Genomic DNA, 23900 nt, shown 5'->3' on the forward strand with positions numbered 1-23900 from the left:
TTAGGCTGAAGACTTCGCGGCTACTGCCTTGGAGTCTGCTTAGCCTCAAGAGCCTCAGCGAGATATTGATCTATGGCTAAGAGTTCTTGTGGGTCTGCCAATGGGGTCTTATCCACTTACTCGGCAGAGCCTAAAGGCCTTTGTCATTGGGTGCTATTCCACTAACATGACAATACACCTTGTTCAAGGAGCACAACACCGATCCCGATCAACTGATCCTAACATCCATGTTAGTTCTAAGATTGCAAGGAGTTATCCCCGAACTCCTTACAAACAACCAAAAACTCGAAACATAATTACACTTTCATTTTTACAAAATATACAAAAAAAAATTTTGTACTCCCCGACTAGCCATACATACCCTTGATCCCCTACCAGCAATGACACTATGCTCCCGTGCGACATCAGTGAGCTTGCTAATAGAAAAACCAAGCACATATCTGACAAGAGAGTTTATGTCGATAAAAACACAATATTTAAGGATCAGTCTTTGCTCCAAGACCCAGCACTGTATCTGCTGATACAAATGGACCTAGAGAGAAGCACTTCTCATAGGTCACTCTCACATCCTTCAGATAATGAGATGCAACACTGAATTGCACCTCCAATACGTAGTCTCAATGATATTTTTAAGAGACATATTCTTTTGGAACGCCAAGGACGTTGCTACTGCTCTCACCTCATGGGTCTTGACCTTTAGAAGACCGAAGGATTCCTCCGAGCAGTTCTTGTGAGCGTCCGTAATTACGCTTCTCACAAAGAAAGCCAAGGCGTTCTTGGACATGAGTCTTTTGGGGTTCTTCACTGCACACCAAAGACCTTGTTGACAAGCTCCCATCTGTCTCTTCCTCTCTAAATAAAATTTAAGAGCTCTCACTGGACAGAGAGACCTCTCTATCTCTCTGCCTATGAGGTTAGATAGACCTTTTACTTCAAAGCTTCTGGGCCAAGGTTTTGACGGGTTTTCGTTCTTCGCCAGAAACATTGTCTGGAACGAACAGATGGCAGCATCTCCTTTGAACCCCACTGTGGAATCTAGAGCGTGCAATTCGCTCGTCCTCTTGGCTGTAGCGAGAGACAACAGGAATAAGCATTTCCTAGTGACGTCGCGGAAGGAAGCCAGATGTAAAGGCTCGAATTTATCCGATGAAAGGAATTTCAGGACCACGTCCAGATTCCAACTAGGTGTTCTAGGAGTTGCTGCTTTTGAAGTTTCAAAGGATCTAATTAGATCGTGTAGATCTTTGTTGTCTGCAATATCTAGCCCTCGATTTCTAAATACTGAAGACAGCATGCTTCTGTATCCCTTTATTGTTGAGACAGATAGGTGTGATTCCTCTCTCAGAAAGAGGAGGAAATCGGCAATATTCACTATAGAGGTACTGGAGGAGGACAGCTTCTGACTCCTACACCACCTCCTAAAGACTTCCCACTTCAATTGGTATACTCTTCTCGTCGAAGCTCTGCAAAAGGCTCTAGCGATAGAGCCCGCCCGCAGCCTTGCGAGAAAAGCCCCTCGCTCTGACAAGTCTTTCAATAATCGAAAGGCAGTCAGAGCGAGACCTGGGAGGTTGTGATGAAACCTCTCGAAGTGGGGTTGTCTGAGTAGATCTGGTCTGTTTGGAAGAGATCTGGGGAAGTCCACTATCCACTCCAGTACCATCCGTGAACCATTCCTGGGCTGGCCAAAATGGGGCTATTAGTGTCAACTTCGTGTTCTTTGAAGCTACGAACTTCCTGAGCACTTCCCCAGGATCTTGAACGGGGGAAAGGCGTATGCGTCCACACCCGACCAATCCAGGAGAAACGCGTCTATTGCGAAGGCTCTCGGATCTTCCACTAGAGAGCAAAAAGATCTCTATTCTTTTGGAGAGGAACGTCGCAAACAGGTCTATGTGAGGTCTCCCCCACAGGGACCAAAGACTTCGACACACTTCTTCGTGTAGAGTCCATTCTGTGGGAAGGACCTGATTCCTCCTGCTCAGTCTGTCCGCTCTCACATTCTTTATCCCTTGAACAAATCTTGTGAGGAGAGTTATGCCTCTTTCTTCTGTCCAGGTTAACAGGTGTCTTGTTAACTGAAAGAGGGAGAAAGAGTGCGTGCCTCCTTGCTTGCGTATGTAAGCCAGAGCCGTGGTGTTGTCCGAGTTTATCTGTATCACCCCGCCTCTGACTATCTCTTCGAAGAACTTTAAGGCTAGGTGTATGGCCACTAGTTCCTTGCAATTGATGTGCCAGGACACCTGTTCCTTTGTCCAGGTGCCTGACACCTCCCTTGCTCCCAGCGTTGCTCCCCATCCCGACTCCGAAGCGTCGGAATATAACACTTGGTCTGGGTTCTGCAGGGCAAGCAATACGCCTTCGTTCTTTTGAAGAGGAAGGATCCACCACTTCAAATGATCTTTTACCTCTTGTGGAAGCGGGAAGATGTCCGAGAGTTGTCCCGTCTTCCAACTCCACACCCCTTTCAGGAAAAACTGAAGAGGGCGAAGGTGAAGCCTCCCCAGAGAGAAGAACTTTTCTAGTGAGGACAGGGTCCCTAAAAGGCTCAGATAATCCCTCGCTGAACTGTTCTTCTCTCTAAGAAGCTCGAGATTTTCGACAAACCTCGAGTGATTCTTTCTCGCGAAGGAAATACTTGAAAACCCCGAGAATCCATCTGAATCCCCAGATAGACCAAGCTCTGGCTGGGGATCAGCTGCGACTTCTCGAGGTTCACGAGTAATCCCAGCGATTCTATCATGTTCCTTATTACTGATAAGTCCTCCAAGCACTGAATCTCCGACTTGGCCCTGATCAGCCAGTCGTCCAAGTAGAGGGAGATGTTTATTCCCTCTAGGTGAAGCCATCTTGCCACATTCGCCATCAGGTTGGTGAATACTTGCGGAGCTGTAGACAGACCGAAGCACAGAGCCCTGAATTGAAAAATCTTGTCTCCTATTACAAACCGAAGATATTTCTTTGACAAATGGTGAATGGGAACGTGGAAATACGCATCTTGCAAGTCCAGAGAGACCATCCAATCTCCTGGACGAAGAGCCGACATTACTGAAGCGGACGTTTCCATGCGAAACTTCTTTTTCTGAACAAAGCGATTCAGAGCGCTTACGTCCAGAACTGGTCTCCACCCCCCCGATGCCTTTGGTACTAGAAAAAGGCGATTGTAAAATCCCGGGGAGTGTGGATCCTGCACAAGTTCGATGGCCTCCTTTTCCCACATTTGTTCCACCATTTGAAGGAGAATCTTTCTCATTACAGGGTCTCTGTACCTCGCTGATAGTTCCCGAGGCGTAGATGTTAGGGGAGGGCTGTCCTCGAAGGGGATTACATATCCTTTCTTCAGGACCGACACTGACCAAGGGTCGGTTCCCCTTTTTGCCCATACTCCTGCAAAGTTCAGGAGTCTGGCGCCCACTGGTGCTTGAAGGAGCAACAAGTCATTTGGTTTTCTTGAAAGGTCTAAAGGAAGACCTTCCTCTCTTGTCAGAGCTCTTCTTTCTGGCAGGGGGACGAGCCGCTGCACCTCCACGAAAGGGCTGCTGAGGAGGACGAGAGTCCTTCTTAATCGCCGACACTACAGGGCGTCCTTTCTTGGACGTTTGTGTTAGTAGGTCCTGTGTCGCCTTCTCAGTTAGCGAGCGAGATATATCCTTCACTAACTGAGAAGGAAACAGATGATCCGACAGAGGGGCGAACAATAAAGCAGTCCTCTGGCTCGGAGAAACCCCTTTTGATAATAGGGATCCATATACTGATCTCTTCTTCAGGAGACCAGCAAAAACCAAAAAGGGAAGCCACTTCTCCTGAAACCGTCCTGTACTGCCTTGTCCATGCAAGACAGGACGCTATGGAGAATCTCTGGGTTTTTAAGAAACTCCGGATCTTTAGATTTGTTGGCCAGAACTCCGAGTGACCAATCCAGAAAGTGAAACACCTCTAAAGTGACAAAAAGTCCCTTTAGAAAGTGGTTCAACTCCGAAGTGCTCCACGTCGATCTGACCGATCCTAAGGAGTGACGTCTAGAGGCCTCCACTAAATTGGAAAAGTCCGCATCTGCCGAGGCAGGCAGAGAAAGACCCATAGTCTCTCCTGTCCCATACCAAATACCTCTCTTTCCATGTAGTTTGGAAGGAGGCATGCAGAATACCGTCTTTCCCAACTCTTTCTTCTTGTCCATCCAAGAATCTAAAGAATGGAGTGCCTTCTTCATAGAAATTGCAGGCTTCATTTTCAGAAAGGCCGAAGATTTTGCCGTAGCCGAGCTCGAAAAGAGAGAACGAGGAGAAGGAGGAGCCGCCGGACTAAGAGAGTCTCCAAACTCTTGTAGCAATAATGAGGCTAAGACCTTATAACTCGAGAGTCCCTCATTTGCAGGAGGTTCGTCATCAGACAAATCGTCTAAACCTCGATCAGACGAAGGAGAAAGCTCACGTTTGGAGGGAGAGTCCTTCCAAGACCTCCTACGATCTGAAGGAGAGGAGCTCCTATTTGGAGAAGAGTCATAAATTCCAGGAACGAGTCTCCGACTCCTGCCTCCTGGCTCTTGGACTCTTGCCTCCTGCCTCCGGGCTCCTGACTCCTGGCCTCCGACTCCGGACTCCTGCCTCATGACTCCAGGACTTCCGGATCCTGCCCCTGACTCCTGCCTTTGGCTTCCTGGCTCCTGCCTCCTGACTCCTGCTCTTGGCTCCTGACTCCTGCCTCTTGGCTCCTGACTCCTGCCTCTTGCCTCCGGCTCTTGCCTCTGGCTCCTGCCTCCTGCCTGGATGACTCCACACTCTGGCTCTTGGCTCCTGCCTCCTGGTTGACTCCTCACTCCTGGCTCTTGGCTCCTGCCTCCTGGGTGACTCCTCACTCCTAGCCGGTGCCAGACGTCTGATAGGTTCATCCACGTTCGTACAGGAAACCTCACCTCGAGTAGGAGCATTGATCCTGGCGGCAGATACCTCCATACGTCTGGAGGATCTTTTGATCGGAAGGGAAGAGTCTTTCCTTCTAGGAGGCTCCTTTGACAGAACTCCTACAAAAGACGAAATCTGCTCTTGCATCGCCATCATGAACCTCTTCGTAACCTCCTCTTTATCCTCTTCGGGAGGAGGGGAAGGAGGAGGGGAGGAGTCCATAGCCTCCACCTCCTGACTCCTTCTCACCCTGGTTGAAAGAATGGCTCTTCTTGCCTTCTTAACTCCCGAAGGAGACTCCTCAGGGAAGTTTTCTGGGCTCGAATCAATCGTCGGAGCCTTCCAACTCCTCTTGAGTGGTCGAGATCGATCTGAATCCCTCCAATCACGTCTCGGAGATGAAGATACCCGACGACGAAAAACACTCACGCAGGACGCTTTTACAATAGCGATCCTTGGCAGTCTGGGGTGTCACAGAAACCGCCGAAGGGACACCTGATCGGTGGGGATTCTCCACAACCTCCTTTCGGTTTTCGACATTCCTTCTCCTCTGGGCATGTGAGCTTGGAAGAGGTCTAGACCTAGGAGCGTTGCGGAGCCGACCAGATGCCCCCTCCACTACACTGGGGACACTCATATCACTGTCCACTGAATAATCACTAGCCTTACCTTGTATGGCAGCCATTTTGTTTTCCATCAACTTGAAGGCTGCTTTTAGATCCGCAAGTTCTTTCGCTGAATCTACAGGTTCTGCAATAGGAGAAGGGGCTGCAATGGAAGGAGAAGTAGCAATACTTACCCTTGGGGAAGATCCCAAGCTAGGAATTAGTTCAGATCTCGAACTACTTAGACTTCTATAAGAAGCCTTCCTCACTCTTTCTCTCACTAACTTTTTTAAATAATTAGTTAGATTCTTCCATTCGTTCTCACTCAAATTCTCACATTCCTTGCAAGTATTAGTAAAAGAACATTCATACTCCCTGCAACCCTTGCATACAGTGTGAGGGTCTACCGAAGCTTTCGGCAACCTCACCTTACAGCCTACATTCACACAACGTCTCACAACCATTCCAGAGTCAGACATTTTTAAAGAAAAATCCAAAATCAAGTCCACAAAACAGTCCACAAAAGCGTATGCCAATCCAACAATCCAGATACGTCACCAAAAGTCGGTCAAGAAGATCAATTGCCGGTGAAAAAAGAAAAACCAATCGAGAGGAACCAACAACAATGTTGATGGCCCGGGCGACTGAAGAATTCTGATTAGAAAACGGGAATGGTTCCTAGTCCTGCCACCCAGGGCAGGGCGGTAGATCACCTGACCTACCGGTAGCGCGTGCCGTGAAATTTGAAATTCTGTCGGAGACGACAGAGTCTATAGCTAAGTATATATCTGGCAGGGAAGTTGAATGTATAAAAATGATGATTGATGGGTTAGTATGAAAAATTAGTTTTATTGTGAAAGAAATACTGGTACGTTAAAAACCCAATAACCATAAGGAGCCTAAATCACAATTTTAAAACAAGGACAATGATAAAAGCATAAGCTTAAATGAAAGAAGTTGGCAGGGAAGAGATTTATTCACTTTTCAAAGGGTCTGGTTTGTGGCTCATTGGCATTTTAGATACCGTATATTTCCATGTATAAGACGACCTTTAAATCCTAAAATTCACCCTTAAAAATTGGGGATCGTCTTATACTGCAATACTAAAGATCAAACCTTGAATTTTAAGATGCGTATCTGTAGGCCAGCCTCGGCCTTGGTGCTATAGCCTAATCAACAACATATGTAAAGATTCACTTTATGAAATAAAATGATAATAAAGGTAATAAAACCATTTTAACATATATATTATAGGCATATCTTCTTAACAAATAGCATATTTGAGGAATAATTTCAAAATCAATGAAAGAAACTTTTATCTATGCAGCCCCAACTGAGAAAATGTAAACACTGAGTTGCGGTTGTGCTGACAGCAACCTTTATCTTTTGGTAACCTTCAAGAAATTTCAATGGTAGTGTAATTACAGAAGTAATAACATTTATGATAACATAATATTCATTTTTCATTAAAGGTTTCTCATACATATCACAAGATTGATCACATGTACCACCATCTTAGAGATTCCAGTCTGGTTCTGGCGAGTCAACTTGGCTTCGTCGTGGATATGCAAATCATCTTTGGGCATTTTAAAAATTATTTTATGACACTATATTTTCACGTTCCCTCTGTGCTTTTATGATAAACGCAGTTTGTAAATTAAAATTGTAACTGTTTTAAACAATTCAGGCATATGAACGATGATTGTGTACAATAATAATCGTTCATTATTGTAGTATTATTAGCGGTTGTTTGAGAATGGCGATGAAAGTTAAACAAAACAATAGTTTCCCTTTACCGTGACCTTCTGTATGAAAATCATATAGACTCAGCTTTGTTAAACCCAACTTTGATCACTTATGAAAGGATTGTATATATCTCTGAATTAAGTTCCATTCAACAACCAAAGACAGTGATGATATCGGTAAAACGCGATCAGCTGAGACTGTAAACAAACCTAGAATGCAAATGATGCATCACCGTTTTGTTCTTATAATGTAATAAAATAATACATGTAATATGATAACAGTAAAACATGCTTTATTTAAATTATCATAATTCTCAATACAACTATTATTTGACTTTTGCAAGCAGATATCTATCAGTGTAAGAACCTGACCAAGGCATCTCTCTCTCTCTCTCTCTCTCTCTCTCTCTCTCTCTCTCTCTCATAAATTGTTATACTAATGCTACTCTTCCATCCTCCACTACAAAATTCCAGTTCTTAGAGTTCTGAATGAAGCGATCATGGTAAACATATATTGGCATAAACAACCGAATTGAGAAACAGCTGACTTGATGTCATTTACTGTAACTATCGAGCATTTATTAAGAGCTCTGTTGAAATTGTTAAACCCTACTGATTCTCAATGGTGGCTTCCATAAGTAAAAATAAAACACATTTTTGTTCATTTCTCATGTAATGGAGATCTCAAGAAAGAATGATGTACATGACGATGTTTATATTCTGTAATACAGTAACGATATGATAATAGTAATACTGTTATTGGATACAACAGGCAAAACAACCTTTATTTAAGTCATCATTATTATTAACCCTTAAACACCGATTGGACGTATTAAACGTCGACGAAAATTGTCTGTTGGGTGCCGAATTGACGTATGAAACGTTGACGCAAAAAAGTTTTTTAAAAATTCGCGGAAAAATAGTTACAAGCCTACTTGGCGAAAACTTTTGTATCACGCACCTTAAGGGATGCTGGGAGTTCACGGATCAAGCTGTTGTTTTGTTTATAATCGTTACCCAGGCGCGCAAGCGCGAATTTCTTTTTTCTCGCACTAAAAAGCATCAGCGACACATCTTGGAAATTATTTTGTCACTTTGACATCATTTTTGCACCATTTTATATTAGCCGTTACATAGAGTTTTATATATGAAAATGTGCGCAATTTCATGTAGAATACAACAAAAACAACCTATGGTTGTAGCTTTCATCAGTTTTGAAATATTTTCATATAAATAACGATAAGTGCCAAAATTTCAACCTTCGGTCAACTTTTTGACTACCGAAATGGACGAAAAATGCAATTGTAAGCTAAAACTCTTATATTCTAGTAATATTCAATCATTTACCTTCCTTTTAAAACAAATTGGAAGTCTCTAGCACAATATTTTGATTTATGGTGAATTTATGAAAAAAACTTTTTCCTTACATCCGCGAGGTAACTCTTCCGAAAAAATCAGAATTTTTTCCGTCTGATTGTTGTAATGTTTGCACAGTTTTATATTAGCCGTTACATATAGTTTTATATATGGAAATGTGCACAATTTCATGTAGAATACAACATAAAACAACCCATGGTTAGCTTTTATCAGTTTTTCAGTTTTGAAATATTTTCATATAAATAACGATGTGACAAAATTTCAACCTTCGGTCAACTTTGACTCGACCAAAATGGTAAAAAAACGCAATTGTAAGCTAAAAATATTGCATTCTAGTAATATTCAATCATTTAACTTTATTTTGCAATAAATTGGAAGTCCCTAGCACAATATTTCAATTTATGGTGAATTTATGAAAAAAATTTTCCTTACGTCCGCGTGGTAACTTCAGAAAAAATCATAAATTTTTTCAACCGATTGTCGTAATGTATGCACCTTTTTATATTAGCCATTACATAAAGTTTTATATATGAAATTGTGCACAATTTAATGTAGAATACAACCAAAAACAACTCATGGTTGTAGCTTTTATCAGTTTTGAAGTATTTTCATATAAATAACGATAAATAGAAAAAATTTGACCTTTGGTCAACTTCAACTCGACCAAAATGGTCGAAAACTGCAATTGTAAGCTACAACACTTACGGCCTAGTAATATTCAATCAATTACGTTCATTTTGCAACAAACGGGAAGTCTCTAGGACAATATTTCGATTAATGGTGAATTTTTGAAAAAAACTTTTTTTTATGTCAGCACGTTACGAATTCATGCATCATATTGTGATAATATTTTCTCTGTGTTGCTTTGATCGTTTTACAATTTGTTTTATACCAAAATTATCGCAATTTAGTGTACAATACAACAAAAAAATAATGAACTCATTAGCTTTATATGTATTTTTTTTTTGCGCTGTCATATATCCCAAGATTTATATATGATAATCATTTTTTTTTTCATTTCTGATGGTTGCATACTAAACTTCAGGCAATGACAAAAAAAGGAGCCAAAATTGAACTATTAATCTTGAAAACTAAGCGCGCTGTGATTTAAAAAAAAAAATTTTTTTACACTTCAGTGCTCACTCCCGAACGCCGCCGGCATACGGGAGACACTTTCGAAAATACTGGCTCGGCGGTTAACCCTTAAATGCCGAAGCGGTATTTTAAAAATCATCTCCCGTATGCCGGTGGCATTCGCGAGTGAGCGCCGAAGCGGAAAAAATGTTTTTTTTTCAAAAAATCACAGCGCGCTTAGTTTTCAAGATTAAGAGTTCAATTTTGGCTCCTTTTTTTGTCATTGGCTGAAGTTTAGTATGCAACCATCAGAAATGAAAAAAAAAATCATTATCATATATAAATATTGGGATATATGACAGCGCAAAAAAAAAAATTTCATATATAATTGTATACAAATCGCGCTGTGAGCAAAACGGTTAAAGGTAACGAGTTTATTTTTTTCGTTGTATTGTACACTAAATTGCGATCATTTTGGTATATAACACATTGTAAAACGATCAAGGCAACACAGAAAATATTATCACAAAATGATGCATGAATTCGTAATGCGTGGATGTAAAAAAAAAAAGTTTAAAAAAATTCACCATAAATCGAAATATTGTGCTAGAGACTTCCTGTTTGTTGCAAAATGAAGGTAATTGATTGAATATTACTAGACTGTAAGTTGTAGCTTACAAATGCAGTTTTCGACCATTTCGGTTGAGTTAAAGTTGACTGAAGAACGAATTTTTTCTATTTATCGTTATTTATAGGAAAATATTTCAAAACTGATAACAGCTACAACCATGCTTGTTTTTGGTTGTATTCTACACAAAATTGCGCACATTTTCATATATAAAATTTTATGTAACGGCTAATTTTAAATGGTGCAAACATTACGACAATCGGACAAAAAATTTATTATTTTTTTTGGAAGTTACCGCGTGGATGTAAGGAAAAAGTTTATTTCATAAATTCACCATAAATTGAATTATTATGTTGGAGACTTCCAATTTGTTGCAAAATAAATGTAAATGATTGAATATTACTTGAATGTAATAGTTTTGGCTTACAATTACGTTTTTTGACCATTTCGGTCGAGTCAAATTTGACCGAAGGTAGAAATTTTGGCACTTATCGTTATTTATATGAAAATATTTCAAAACTCATAAAAGCTACAAACATGGGTTGTTTTTAGTTGTATTTTACATGAAATTTTGCACATTTCCATATATAAAACTTTATGTAACAGCTAATTTAAAATGGTGCAAACATTACGACAATCGGACAAAAAAATTTATGATTTTTTTGGAAGAGTTACCGCACGGATGTAAGGAAAAAGTTTTTTTTCATAAATTCACCATAAATCAAAATATTGTGCTAGAGACTTCCAATTTGTTGCAAAATGAAGGTAAATGATTGAATATTTCTAGAATATAAGAGTTTAACTTACAATTGCGTTTTTCGACCATTTCGGTACAAGCAAAGTTGACTGAAGGTTGAAATTTTGGCACTTATCATTATTTATATGAAAATATTTCAAAAATGATAAAAGCTACAACCATGAGTTGTTTTTGGTTGTATTCTACATAAAATTGCACACATTTTCATATATAATACTCCATGTAACGGCTTAATAAAATGATGCAGAAATTATGTCAAAGTGACGAAATAATTTCTGAGATGTGTCGCTGATGCCTTTTAGTGCAAGAAGAAAGAAATTTGTGCTTGCGCGCCTGGGTAACGATTGTAAACAAAACAACGCCTTGATCCGTGAGCCCCCAGTATCCCCCAAGGCACATGATTCAAAAGTTTTCGGCTAGTAGGCCTATAACTATTTTTCCGCGAATTTTTAAAAAAACTTTTTTATATCGACGTACCATACGTCCAATCAGCACCCAACAGACAATTTATATCGACGTTTAATACGTCCAATCGGCGTTATAGGGTTAAGGGTTAATATAGTTTCACTGTTTAATTTTTGCAAATAACCGCTTTTCTCCAAAAATATTTCGATTTGTAATTTAGAAGTCGTCCTATACTACAGATATTAGATAAATTTATGAAAATTTGCCATGATTTTTGGACTCGTCTTATCTAAAGGTTGTCTTATATGCAGAAATATACGGAATATCACAAGTCCTTCTGGACATCAGAAGTCCAATTCCTAGAAAGGATACTCACCATTCACACAAGGCATAAAGGCAGATAGTACTAAAATAAAGTACACATCCATATATGAGAAATACATGAAGCATAAGGTTCATCAAGAGGTTGAGAAAGAATGGCTCACATCCCTCTCAACTGATAAAACAATGAATATTGCATCAATCAGTCTCAGAGAGTGTCAAATGATTTATGAGAGATTCTTATGGTCTGCATGGAGGCAGAAGCAGAAGTTCTGAAGTAGAAGGTCCACTGAGGAGGGTTCCTTCTCTGACTTGGTTAACCAAGTCTTGCTAAAAACTATGCTCCACATGTAAATCCAATTAAAGACGATGGCTACAAAGAGATACTGCCTTTGATATGGCAAGAAGCTTACTAAGATGTTAGATGAGTCAACAGGTAGTAAAAACACTGCCTTGAGGATCGAGTCAAGTAAGGAGGCATCAGCTAAAGGTTAATAAGTATGGCAAGATTATGGAGCATCAATGCTAAATGAAAATGGTCAGAAATGTTGTGATCATTATCTGAACACGCTTTGTGTTGAAGGGAAACGTTGGAGAGCCAACCTGTAACTCTTAATAGTTGGGGAGAGAACCTTATTTCTCATATAAATGAATAAATCTCCCAGCACTGCAAGAGACTTCAGGTGGGGGAGTACCCCACTTCATTATGCCAAACAATGAACACTACCCTCTTTACCTGGGGAAAAGGAAATGTCAGATTACGTATCTGTATATGGTGGCATGCTATTGCCTAACAGCTTACAAAAGACTTAGTTGGATTATTTCCTTGCATGAGAGCAAAGAGAAACTGACCAAAATTGCAAAACCTTTGGATAAGTTGCTCTACAGAGAGTTCCTCCAAGTGGGAAGTATCTTGGGATTAGTCCATGAGGAAAACCAATACGTACTGCTGTGACCAACACAAATGTACCTGACCTGAAGAAATGAATCTACTACCAAAGATAGTGGGTTTTCCAAAACCTGCCAGAAGGCCTTGCAGATATCCTAGTCCATAGGCCAACTGGAAGCTCCTACCGAGTCGAGCATTTGGTAACACTTGTGAACTCCCAGGGCCAAATCACATTAATATGGTAACCTTATGCTCTTTTGCTCAAGTGGAAATATTATCTGCCAGTAGAGAGATGGGGCTCATCCCTTATTTGAAACTTCTGAAAACATGAAAAGGTCAGAGTCTGATAGAACTAGAACAATTTTTTTCATAAGATTCTGCTCATCCTGCAACCAGTGGAGATACTGAAATATTCTCTTTCTAAGGGGGGTTCCTGATACACTACAACAAAGTGGCTACCTTCCTAGAAAGTACCAACTAAAGTTCAAAGGAGATACAAAATTAACTCTGATGTCTCTAGAGACATCAGATGACCTTTCAGAAACTGGCAGGACTAGGACACTGGTTTTGGATGTTTCAATATGCCCCGGATGGTGTCTTGGACACATCAAATTCTGTCTTTGTGGATGGAACAACTCCAAAATGGTGTCAACATGCATTGCCCGCATGGAGAGCACCAAGTACAACTTCTTGAAGTTGATCAATAACCCTAAGGACTGGAACAACATGAGAAGAATCTCCACGTGTCCCTCCAACTCCTACCGGGAAGATGCTAATACTGGTCAATTGTCCTGGTTGTGCCAGAGACAGAGGCCTAAATATAGTGAGAATCTACGATGCGTCAAGTTAAACCACACAAGCATGCCAACTACGTATACCGCAGCAAAAAACTTCAAGTGGTCATGGGATGCCAAGATCCTCATGTGGACCTTATTCGCGTTCTTCTGATTCGCAGACTCACAGATTCACGGATTTCTCTCTGGACCATATCCATCCATTATTCGCAGGAAATTCACCTATTCATGGTATTTTTTTATGAGAAATGTCCAGAAATTCCTGGTTTTTTAAATCAGTTTCATCATAAAATGCACTTTGTGATAAAACTATTAAAAAACCAGGCATAAAAATTTTTGGTGGGTTTTTCTTGAGCTTTACCTACCAAAATAGGCCGTTTTCGGCGTTTTTATAGGGGTTCCAATGATTCACGGATTCTAATCATTTGCAGGGAGGGGTCTGGTATGCATATCCCCACAATACGTGGGGACAACTGTATATGCTGTGAGGTAAAGGGCCCAGAAGGAGAACACCAAGCCCTGCCATATGAACTGAAGAACCTTCCTTGAATGTGGGTAAATGGGAATGTGAATATATACGTAGTGCTCTTAGGTCCGGAGATGCAATGAAATCCCTCTCGTACTTTGAGTACCTGGTGGAATCCACAGATTCCATCTGAAAGGGAGTCAGGCAAAGAAACATGCTGATACAGCTTAAATCTAGTTCAGTCCTGAAAGCCTTTCTACCCTATTTAGATATTGCAACCATGACACGTATCATGTTTGACCAAGATAAGGGGTTACATAACTGGCTTATATGTTACAGACCTTTCTATAAAAAACTGTGTATGTATATGTACAATTTTCCTAAATTTCTTACCAAATATTACTGCTGTAAGTTTGCATGCTTCCTTTCAACAGTTTCACCTAAAGGTCTTGAAATACGTTAGTACTTTTGCCCTAAATATTCTTCAACTTTTGATTTCTCAATTTTTTTTTTATTCTTTTCACAATTCTGGTATTTACCATTTTTCATCTTTGGCTTTGGTAGCACCTGAGTGCTATTTCTCCCTTACGGTATCTCTCTAAAGCTGTATCTTCATATTAGTTCCTAAAATCCAACTCAGACTTACCTAACATTTTTATTTATTTTTCTTTCTCTTACATTTCTGCCATTACAACAAATAATCTTTCAAAAAGTTTCTGCTTCTCTTTTTCTCATCTCTGTTACTTATCAGCACCTCAAATTCCATGGTTGAGAAGGTTGGTAGATAAACACATGGGATCCACTGTATCAGGATGAAACCTTCAAAACATTACTTTAAATAATAAATACTAAATAACACATACGTACATAAATTTCCCGTGAATAATGGGTAGATGTGGTCCATAGAGAAATCCGCGGATATGCGAGTCTGCGAATCTCGAGAATGTGAATACGGGGGATCCACTGCGCCAGGATGAAAACTTCAAAACATTACTTTACATAATAAATACTAAATAACACATATCTAGCAACAAACAACCCTTGAAAACTTTATACCAAAATACAAACCCGGAATTATCAGTATCAAATGATGCAAAAATTTCCTCTGTAGTTCTAAGTCTTTTCTTGCTCATCAGGTAGAAAAAGTACGAGAACGCGTACTGCATGTCATTGGCTTGCCTAATCTTATGGGATGATGTCAATTCATATTCTTCTTGAAATCTGTGGATTTGGAAAAGTTCCAAGTCATGTATTATACATAAAGACTGCTGAATAGTATCAACATTCATGTAAAAAGTTATGGATAACAGCAAATGAAGGAAATTACTTCATTGTTTATTTGCTCACAGCTGATAGGGAAGTGTTTCTAGGCTTGGTTTTAAGTATAGACTTCTATCTTATCTTGGTTTTAAGTATAGACTTCTATCTTATCTTTAAGAATAGACTTCTATCTTATCTTGGTTTTAAGTATAGACTTCTATCTTATCTTAATACAAAATTTTCTGACATTTATTCAATGGATGTTTTCATAATCATATAACTTGCAAAGTACTTGCAAACAATTATTGTTTGTATAGTCACAGTAAGCATTACAGCGTAGTTTATTATAAGTCACCTTAGCAGAAAATTGTACTACTGTAGTCATGAAATTTGGCCAGAAAAATGTTCTATGTACTGTTGTCATGAAATGTGGCTATCTGCATTGTAGTTGGTAACCTAACCCTCACAAATAAAAATGGCCAGCTGTAAACTTTCTTGAGTAGTCACACACATTATATAAAAAATCCAAGATACACATACTACTAGTCATGAACTTTGGCTTATTCATCCATTTCATCTATTGAGTTACGTATCATTCGTTGGTTAAACCACCCTTACCTTGATTGCAGATCTTCCATAATTTGTTTGTTGATGAGATGGGGCATATGTGCAGGAACTCGACGGGCCTCATACCCAAACTCGGAGTTGTACAGACGGTTAACATGGAGAAGTGACTCTGCAAACATATCCAAGAGACGGCGACCACTGCCATGGAACACAAGATAGTCGCCAGAGCCGGTTGGTGGATTCAAGTTAGTGTCCTGAGCAAATAACTGTTGTCTTTCCCAAGGGAGATTACCATGATGTGCTCCCAAAGTTCCATTGTCTACATACTTCCTCTTATTTACATCCTTTATTTTCTGATTATCTTTAGCAGTGCTTATATAGTGAACTTTATTTTCTCCAATAACAGACTCTTCATATATATCATTCATTTTTTTCTTGTCCCAAAGCAGTCCTCTGGTGGTAAAATTCTTAGTGTTTTTGCTTGTACTGTTGCTTTTAATGTTGACAAAATTTGTTAAAATCTTTTCTGATGCATTTTTATACAAACTCTCTCCTATACTATTGACAGCTTTCTGTATTTCAGGGGGCCACTCCGAAGCACTATGATATATTAGCTTATGATTGGGATTGCTTTCAATATAGTTCTTAATAAGTAATGACTTTCTCTTTTCCAACAAATTCAGAGTAATTTCATCATTCTTATACAACAATTCATAAAATAAAACCTGATCAGTAACTTCTTGAGGAAGTTTAGAGGCATTTAAATTGACTAAAGAATACTTCTGCAGATCTGTACCATCAATATCAGCATGATCGTTGTCTATGTATTCAGGAGAAACCTGATCAAAAACAAAATTTCTTACAAAAGCAGGACGGCTTGAAGATGCTATCTTGATTGTCTTTGTTACAACTTCTTCACTTGGAGATGTATCACATTTCAGAGTGATGTTAAACTGAAAACAATAAAGATAAAATATTAACAGGCTCATGCTGTGACTCAAATACCAAGAATTTAATATATTATCACAACAGTTCTCATTAAAAGTAGTTAAAGTATGTATTCACATAACTTCTGACAAAGGAAATTCTTAACAGGACAATAATGAAAAAATCCACAAGCAACAAATAAAGGGTTAACATACATGAAACTTCAGAAATTTCAGTAGCTTTCAAAAACTTAAAAAAGAATAAAATAATGGTCAGCATAAATATGAAACGGGATGCTTACACTGTCATTATCCTCATCTGAAGTAAAATATTAGTGTGAGTACTACTTCAATACGAGCACCTATTTATCAAAATTAAAAAAATAACTTCAAACTATTACAAACTACCTTCTTATATGGGGGTACCCCCCCATCATAAATATAACCCTTCTGTACATACCTTTCTGCTCATGTCCACTTTTGGACCATGGTTGTCTCGAACTTTGTCGAGTACTTCAAGTTCAATCCGCAGAGCAGCAGTAATATTATTTTTCAAGAGTAGAAATAGGATACCCTGGGCTACATTAACATTTATGCTTCGTAGTCCATCCAGCTCTGTATGTTGTCCAGTCATTGCTTTACCTCCCTTTGCTAACGTTGATATATTCATCCAAGCAACATAAACCCCTGAAATTACACACATTTACAATATGAAAAAATGACAAGTACTTCACAGAAAATAGCACTCCATTTACAGTTTAACAAACTTATTTATTTGAGATGAATCTTACCTACTATTAAAGTTACCTATATCTCCGCACCAATTAGGCAAGTTGGCATTCAAACAAAAAATCGAATGGCTGCCCGGATGACTGTCTAGTTTACCTGTTCTCCACCAGGTGTGTTTCTAATGTTTTAGCTCTTGTCAAAATACTCCTTGCCGCCATTGCGGTTAGGCTATTGTTGGTATTCTATGAAATTTGGCGGTTTTACACCTGTTTATGGTACAGTAGTGCCTCTGGATACGAAATTAATCCGTTCCGAAGCGACCTTCGTAACCTGATTTTTTCGTATCTAGAACTACGTTTTACATGTAAATTGCCTAATTCGTGCCAAGCCCTAAATTGACCAATAAACAATGAAATACAACAATTTGGACCATTCAATACCTAATGTAACTGTGACTGACCTGTAAATAAAGTGTACATATTAGTGTACAAGATACAAGAAATACTGTATGTGCATGTACGTACATATGTAGTAAAATGTGGAACCTTACCTTTTGAGTGAGGCGATCTCCGAAAGTGGCGACAGAGGAGGAGGATAAATGGCAGAAAACATGAACACTTAACGAAACACATTAAAAAATGGCAGAAAACATGAACACTTAACGAAACACATTAAAAAATGGCAGAAAACATTAACATTAAACTTTACGAAACACATTAACAAATGGCAGAAAACATTAACACTCAACTTTACAAAAAACTTAGAATTAAACTTCTTTTTTTTTGCCTTTTTCTGATTTTTTTTTTTTTTTGTTTTTTTTTTTTTTTTACTTTTTTACTTTACGTTTTTTAACAAATTTCAATTTCTTCACCACTTCCAATTTACTGTTTTCTTGTATCACTTGGACCTTCCTGTTTGCTTACTACTAAAGGCCTCTTTAAAAAATAACTATCCAAGGAAGATTGCTTCTGCCTGCTTTTCACAATGTTCCTGAAACGACTCAGGCAAACATCATCGAACTGTGCAAGCATACGACCTGGGTAAGCCTTTTCGGGGTGTCTCTTTTCTACAAATGATTGCACTAGAGCATCCTTAATTTCTGCCGTTGTCATAGGGTCCTCCTCCTCCTCCTCGCCGCTGCTAGAGAACTCTTCTTGAAAGATGTTATAGTGCATGGCCTTCAACTCCTTCAGGTCATCCGTCGTAAGCTCCTCTTAGTGCTCCTGGGGAAGGTCACTGATGTCGTCCTCGTCGACGACCAGCCCCATGGACTTGCCGAGTGCAATGATCTCGTCAAGATCTGGTTGTGAAACAGTTTCAGGATCGTCAACTGTTTCTGAATCTACATCAGCTTCGCCCACGTTGAATCCCTCGAAGTCTCGGGCGGATATGGCATCAGGCCAGAGTTTCCTCCACGATGAATTCAAAGTTCGCCTCGAAACCTGCCAAGCTTGATCGATGAGTTGGATGTATATGACGACATCGAAATGCTCCTTCCAAAATTCATGCATGGTTAGGTTTGTGGTATTGGTGATGTTGAAACACTCCTTGAAAAGATGTTTTGTATACAGCTTCTTGAAGTTTGATATAACTTGCTGGTCCATGGGCTGGAGGAGAGGGGTGGTGTTAGGCAGAAGATAAAAGAACCTTGATGAAAGACAACTCTGCTAGGATATCTTCCTCAAGGCCAAGAGGGTGAGCAGAGACATTGTCCAACAACAGCAGACATTTCAGAGGGAGGCGCTTCTCTTTCAAGAAATTCTTCACTGTCAGGCCGAAACACAGATTTACCCACTCGGTGAACAAAAGTCTTGTTACCCAGGCTTTCGCATTAGCCCTCCACATCACCGGAAGCTTCTCCTTTAGCACTTTGTGGGATTTGAAAGCTCGAGGAGTCTCAGAATGATACACAAGTAGGGGCTTCACCTTACAATCTCCACTGGCGTTAGAACAAAGTGCAAGAGTAAGCCTGTCTTTCATAGGCTTATGCTCGGGTAGCTTCTTCTCTTCCTCCATGATGTACATCCGACGAGGCATTTTTTTCCAAAAAGGCCAGTTGAAAACTTGCTGAGAACTGTACCCTTCCTTGATTGTCACTTCGTCGAACGTCTTAATAAAGGCTTAGGCCGCTTTCGTGTCCGAGCTGGCAGCCTCCCCATGCCGGACCACCGAATGGATGCCAGTCCGCTTACGAAATTTATCAAACCAACCCCCAGAAGTCCTTGAAGTCTGGGGTTGCTCGATGTCTCTTCTCCTGCGTCGTCTTTGGCCTGGACGCTCAGATCACCGAAAATAGTGCTGGCCTTCTGGCAGATTGCCAGCGATTTCTTGGTCCTTAATCCGTACAAGAATCATCCTCTCCATCTCATCATGCACAAAATAGTCATGCCCTTGGAAGGTGTAATTGCTTTGATGGCTTCCTTCTGCTTAAGGATGGTGCCTATTGTTGACGGATTTCGGCTGTATTCCTTAGCGATCACACTCAACTGCATGCCAGCTTCATACTTTTTAATTATCAACATCTTCGTCTCCATAGAAAGCACCCTCTTCTTTCCGTGAACTTCAGCAACATTCTTGGGACCCATGGCTAATAACGTAAGTAATTAAGTTCACACACAACAAGATAAAGTAACTTACTACAATGAAAGTGAAATCAATAACACGAATTTACGTTAACAAACGAAATCCATGTGAATGAACGAATTCCACTTGTGTACAATAACGCTGATGCAACGAAATGGTCGAAGGAAGCCTTTATGTATAGGCATGATAGGACAGATGCTGGCCAATTGGAGAGCAGGATCTTACGGCAGTGACTAGCATCAGAAACCAATGGGAGAGTGGGAGGATGGTGGCGAGTCTACTGAGTAGGCGAAGCGCAAGTTTTAAAATTGTTCTCGGGAGCCCGGGTGAATTTTGGTTCACAGTACATACACCCTTTCGCAATCTGAATTATTTTCGTACACAAAAGCAAAAAATTCTTCGTCTTTGCTTTCATAACCTGGATTTTTCGTACGTAGGGACTTTCGTATGTAGAGGTTCCACTGTATTGTAATTTCATTTTCCTAGGATATCTTCCACTGGAAGCAAAACCAATAACATCAGGCTATGTAGGAATAATTTTAGTGTAACCAGGATGTTGAAATTGGAAGTTGATCAACATTCGATTTGTACTTGCAAGGGTACCGAGTGTGATCTTGGAACTACTAAATATGAAGAATGTAGGGTATTGTTTTGATGAAGAATATTGGGAATTGTTGAGAAATAGTTCCATGTTGGCTGAGTGCATTTTGCGCTCGGCTACCATTCTGGTGGTCCGAAGTTCGATTCTCGGCTCGGCCAACGCGGAACCAGAGGAATTTATTTCTGGTGATAGAAAGTCATTTCTCGATACAATGTGGTTCGGATTCCACAATGAGCTGTAGGTCCCATTGCTAGGTAACCAATGGGTTCCTAGTCACGTAAAAATATATCTAATCCTTCGGACCAGCCCTAGGAGAGCTGTTAACAGCTCAGTGGTCTGGTAAAACTAAGATATAGGTGTTCTGAGAAATTTATGCCTGAATATGTCAGATATAGGAAAGACGGGAAACTAAAAGATTGCGAAAGCAATTAGTTAGGTCAGGACTTAAACCTGTCAGTTCTATCCTACTTAATGTCCCTTCATCTGCAACTATCCCTACTCAGACTAGGCATTTTGGTAGCTCTAGTATTGACTTCCTTTGTAGCACTGCCTTCTGCTCCCCATTCGGTTCAGGAAAAACGTAGCGAAAAGGTAGAACATAATATTCAACCTATTTTTAGTTCTAATACAAGTTGAACTGAGTTCGTGACGGGAACATTCCAAATCCCTCCATCGCGTGTACTCTTGTTTGCGTTCCCTGTTTGAAGTAAGGTGTTGGTGCCTTTGTCTGTACATAGCCCGAGCCTAGGACTGCACTGTGACAGTTGGTAATGTCCGCTGCCAGGGAACCGGGTCGGTTCTCGGGACGATGGGGTTCTGTGCCCTCCAATACCCACTTCATCCTTTTCATGGTCCGAATCTCGTTTAAAGCGTTCGCCTAAGGAAAGCGTTGGCATAAGGACCGTTTCGGTAAGCGTTAGTATGCATAGGATTAACAATAATATATAATATAGGTATAATACAATCTGTAGCGAGTTTTACACATTTAGATATGTCGATTACCATATTAGAGAGCATTTCGGTCGACTGTTTTTCTCTCTCATGTTTTGGTTATTCTAAATTCTCGTCTGCTAGCATATTCCTCTTTCTTTGTAATGCTTGTGTTCGTTTTTTGCCTGCTTTCTCTTCATTCTTTGTCTGCTTTCTCTTCGGCTATCGACAAATCTCTTATTACTGCCTCGATTAATGTTTCTCTTTCAATTCTACACTGTCTGTAGTATCTATGGTTTTCTCCGAGTTAAATATTATTTTAGCTTCAGAGCTTTCTAACGACGTTTCACACGGAAATACTTTCAAAAATGTACGTTCGCTTTCAAACGAGGCGGGAGACAATCTCTATCATGGTCTTGCGCTTCGTTTTCCTTGCCTCATTTGATTAGAGCAGACGTTGTTGACTCGTGTGGACGTAGTTGACTTGTGCAGACTTGGCCGAATCCTGAGTTGCTTAAAGTGTCTTTCTTTCATCGAGTCGTGGTGGATGCGCTACAGCACTTAGCGGCTGTCACCTACTTTAAGATCTTTTGTTTACCTCCTGTTGGCAACTGTCTCCTCCTGTCACTTGCTGACGGAAGAAGAGTTTGAAATGGAGTTGGAGGAAGGAACTTGTTCGGGTTGGTATGGTTTGTTGCAACATTACGCTTTGCTGTATCCTCGTTTTGTTGAGGAAAGAGGCCACAAAAAGAATAAGTCTTGGTTGTCTTAGCGTATTTCGGTGCCTTCTAAATATTGGAGAAAAGAACCAACGCTTTCTCCTATTAGAGAGTAATTCGTAACTTTTCTCGTACTCGGACGCACAATCTCCCTTTAGGTCTGCCTTGGGTTGTCGTTTTGTGTCTTATAAAGTTTCAGAGAGCCGAAGACCGACTCTTGCGATATATGCGGTTATTGGTGTTTTAACCGTCATTAGTAGGAAATTCATTTTCTTTCTCTTTCCTGTTTGGAAACTAATTCGAGACTGACAGACGTGCTGATGGAGTTTCAATCTAGCTTGTGAGTTGTTACCTTTCACTCAGCAGCTACTTTGTCTCATCTCGGCAACAGCTGTGAGTAGTGGAGGCGCCAACCCAGCGAGTTTGTGAAGCCAGCTTTCAGCGTTTGTCGCCAGCAGGAGTTAAGCAAGAAAGACAAGTAACTCATTTCTGATGCTGCAGGGTAATGTCCTCATGCTTATACTCACTCAGTTTGGAAGAAATGAGAACACTTTCGCTTCCTGTCTGATTATGCAGCTCGGGTTAAGGCGATAAGGGAATATCTATTGGCAGTCTTGTTTTAAACCTTTCGGGGACAAGTGCAGACCTCAGGTTCTGGGATATGGACAGTTGTAACCTCCTAACATGCATGGAGAGACTTGGGACCAGAACCTTTCACAGTGGAGACAGTGAAGGGCAGTTGTGTTTATTTTTTGGTTGTCCTCCACTGCTCCCTCTTATAGCTTCCTTTGTCTTCTTCAACAGAAATCTCTCATAAGTAATTGGAGATATTCTTAGACACTTAGAGACTGAATAACAGGAAGTGTCTGCCCACATACTTTTTGGTTTTCTAGCATGGTTCTAGTGCCTTTTCAAAGAACAGTCAGACTTATGGTACACATGCAGAACGTATTCCACTTCCCAATACATCCTCAGTCATGCAAGTTCCTTCAAGATGTTTTTACAAAAAGGTATTGCTGTTCTGTCCACTTTGTTTGGGTTAGTGTACAGTGCCTCTATAAGTTTTGTCAGGGACTTCGTTGCCCATTGGTGGATAGTGTCAAATTTATGAGCAAGACACTCGTCTACAGAATCGGTGGCTCAAGTTGCCTAACTCTGTCAATAGTATTCCAAAGGCCAAGGACCTGTTGCTTTTCCTGGGCCAATTCCTATGCACTATATTTTCAATTCTCTATATCCCAATTCTTATCTAGTGATGTGGAGATGATACTTATGCATGCTTGTCGGTCAAAGATGAATAGGCACATGCTTCTTGAAGAATTTTATGCCTAAAGGAAACTTTCTATATGGTCAGGGCTTTTCCTTATTAGGAAACATGGCCTCACTGGGGATTTCTTCAGAAAATCATGCTCAAATAATGTACAGTCTCAGTGTAAGAATTACAACTTACAAATAACATTAATTAAATTTGTAAGTAATCCAGAACCATCTTTGGCTCCAGGACTGTAGGATGGACTCTGTAACCAAGAATTGCCCATTTGGTTCATATACCTAAGTCCAGGTTTCGGTCTTTTCCCTTTGTCATGAAACACAGAGTTTAACTAGTGTCATAACACTTTCCTG

At 40.1% G+C, this 23900-nt stretch overlaps 1 protein-coding gene across 1 annotated transcript in view; it reads right to left on the reverse strand.

The window, feature by feature from the left end:
• LOC135220496 (N-acetylglucosamine-1-phosphotransferase subunits alpha/beta-like) overlaps window positions 1-23900 on the reverse strand; it is a 185272-nt gene that overhangs the window by 20289 nt on the left and 141083 nt on the right. Inside the window, exons 12-14 of the mRNA XM_064257634.1 lie at window positions 17176-17402; window positions 15841-16742; window positions 15031-15183 (exon numbers count right to left, since the gene is read on the reverse strand). Of these exons, the coding sequence (XP_064113704.1) occupies window positions 15031-15183; window positions 15841-16742; window positions 17176-17402 (1282 nt within the window). The remainder of the gene's footprint in view (window positions 1-15030; window positions 15184-15840; window positions 16743-17175; window positions 17403-23900) is intronic.

This window comes from Macrobrachium nipponense, chromosome 2, assembly GCF_015104395.2.
Source record: "Macrobrachium nipponense isolate FS-2020 chromosome 2, ASM1510439v2, whole genome shotgun sequence".
In the NCBI taxonomy this organism is placed as follows: domain Eukaryota; kingdom Metazoa; phylum Arthropoda; class Malacostraca; order Decapoda; family Palaemonidae; genus Macrobrachium; species Macrobrachium nipponense.